The 2,500-nt window shown below is 33.2% G+C and overlaps 1 protein-coding gene across 3 annotated transcripts in view; it reads right to left on the bottom strand.

The window, feature by feature from the left end:
* Positions 1 to 2,500, bottom strand: part of LOC122246084 (uncharacterized) — a 16,352-nt gene that overhangs the window by 266 nt on the left and 13,586 nt on the right. For all 3 annotated transcript variants that reach the window (XM_086549566.1, XM_043004378.2, XM_086549567.1), the window contains exons 8-9: positions 2,344 to 2,483; positions 1 to 1,854 (exon numbers count right to left, since the gene is read on the bottom strand). The exon at positions 1 to 1,854 is cut by the window's left edge and continues 266 nt beyond it. In XM_086549566.1, the coding sequence (XP_086405692.1) occupies positions 1,705 to 1,854; positions 2,344 to 2,483 (290 nt within the window). In that variant the 3' untranslated portion in view covers positions 1 to 1,704. The remainder of the gene's footprint in view (positions 1,855 to 2,343; positions 2,484 to 2,500) is intronic.

Here is a 2,500-nt window from a genome sequence, read left to right as displayed (position 1 = left end):
TATAAGACGGAGTTTATAAGTAATTGGCTAAGTTATGAATATCAAAGCACCATCACAAAAAGCGAAATAAGGGAGTGCAAGAGTTCCTCTTTAGCATTGCAAGTTGCAGGACTATTGCCAGAATTTTTATCACAGCAGACCAAACAGACTGTATTCCTTAAAATAAGGGATATTTGTAGGACTAAAAAACAAATCATAAAGTCATAAGTCATAAACCTTGAATAGTGAAAATAACAAAGATATTTTCTTCAATGAAAATTAAAATCTTCATAAAACATAAAAGAGCAAAAAGACAAATCAAAACCAATTAATAATCTTCAGCTTAACTTAGTTGTAGTTGTGCATTTTCTGAAAGTTTGGTGAGGACAAACCTATATCTATTTATATTTTAGCTTAGTGTAATATTCAGATTTAAGTACTGTATTTTAGACTTGGTCTCATAGACTAATATTTCATTCTAACAAATCATGACTCATACTTTACATTCTTTTTTACAACCATGCATTTATCAATCTTCATCCTTGGATTCATGTATTGATACACACATATATGTTATGACTTCTCTTTCATATTCAGTGCTCACAATAACATCACTTCATAGGATAAATATCAACATAAGTTCTATAGTTTAGTTATACACAATATCAAACTATAATGTATCCTTTCTACATAAATCCTTGTATCATACTATGCATTTTTCAGTGCATAACATATAACTAGTTCATCAGTGAACTATACCATAAATACACAATAAAACTCTCTTAACATCAACACATGGCCACTATAATTATTTTTCTTGTCTATGTCATTATTTCAAGGCTCAGTTTACCATCACTGGATCTCTTTTAAATTCCACAGAAGAAGCTCTCATAAAATTTGCTGATTATTAACAATGAACCCCATAGGCTATATTATTATACAAGTAATGAAAGTGTTTGACATCTGCATCTCTGGGCCTTGCAATACAAACACTCAGTTTAACAAGTATGCTAAAGGGCTACACTCAAGAGACAATTAAGACACCAGTTATGAGCATATAGGACAATCAGAGGTCTAGTATGACAAGGTAGTTTTAAATCAAAGTTTTGTATTTGTTGCTAAGAGCTCCCACTTTGAACGTTGCTCTATTGGCTCTCCCTAAGTTTCTTTCTAAATGCTCTAGTGGTATAAAAATACAAGATATGCTTTGGTGAATATAAATAGAAGAATGGCAAGCATGATTAGCACGGACTGATATGCCTCTCAAAACAAGAATGCAGGAGGGTTTGAATCCTTCTCTTTATTCTTGATATTACAAGGATGTCTCAGACAATTTGGCATACAATATGTATTAATTCAAAAAAAATGTCTATGACTGAGATTATGTGGACAAGATCTTTTACTAAGTGAAGACTGTAATCGCTGCTTACAAATAGCTGGAAATCATCTAGTCCAAAATTGATATGTCTAATTGTACACATTTATCATACTTATTTAAACTCTTTAATTATACTATACACAAACATTGGTCACAACTCTATTCCTTGAAAATAAATACACTCAAGTTACTCCCTTATGAATTCTTTCATAAAACACTCCACCAAACTATTTGCAGTTTTTACAACCCCTCCCTTCTGCACACACCCCCACCATCCATCCATTAATCAACTGAATAAATAAAAATAATTACAATAACGAAAATCTTTATTATCATCCTACCACTCGTTACTTTTTCATTCTGGAAGCCTTGAACTTTGATATTTTCTTGGTCTGTGTCCCATCACTGGATTCAGGCTGGGCACTGGCACCCATTTGCGCATCACTGTTCTCCTCCTTTTCTCCTACATTCCGCTCAACAACCTTGTACGAGAAGGCCTGTAGAAGACATAAGTTAATTGCTGAGCCTTTTAAAGCACTTCACAGGGGAGTTACATAAGAAAAAGGCTGGCTTTGTAATTTGGCAATGTTAATTGATATAAGGATTGATATTAACTAAATACAGGAAAGACCAGCATAAAAAGAAAAACTTTTATAGTCAAATTCTGTATTTGCATCAGTAGAATCTATGGAACGATTTCTGGAATTCTAGTTCAATTAATCTTATAAACTGGCCTACAGACCACATTGAAATATGTTAAAGAAAAGCAAGCAAACCACTTGATACTTTACTTTAGTTTGTTGTAAAACAAAAATGGAGATGACATCAAAAGACAAGAAAATTAACAGAGAAGACAAGAAAAATAAAATAATAAAGAAAAAAAGAAGAGAAGAAAGAGCAGACAAGATGAAAAATAATGTTGAAAGGGAGAGAAAAAGAAACAGGAGGGGAAAACATTCAAACTAGATATAACAATAAGATCCTACCGGCTGCATTGACTTTCTCTTTAGGGGCGGCGACGGCCTGAGAGGCTTAGGGAGTGGCAGATCATCCATATCTTCTGTCACTATTTCCACTGATTCTGCAGCATAACGCCAGCCTTCCTTGTTATTGGATTCACTTTCACCTAAAATGAAAAAGTGT

This window comes from Penaeus japonicus, unplaced genomic scaffold, assembly GCF_977035675.1.
Source record: "Penaeus japonicus unplaced genomic scaffold, GWHDUDI00000001_assembly GWHDUDI00000022, whole genome shotgun sequence".
Taxonomy (NCBI): domain Eukaryota; kingdom Metazoa; phylum Arthropoda; class Malacostraca; order Decapoda; family Penaeidae; genus Penaeus; species Penaeus japonicus.
This window is presented reverse-complemented; position numbering and strand designations above follow the sequence as displayed.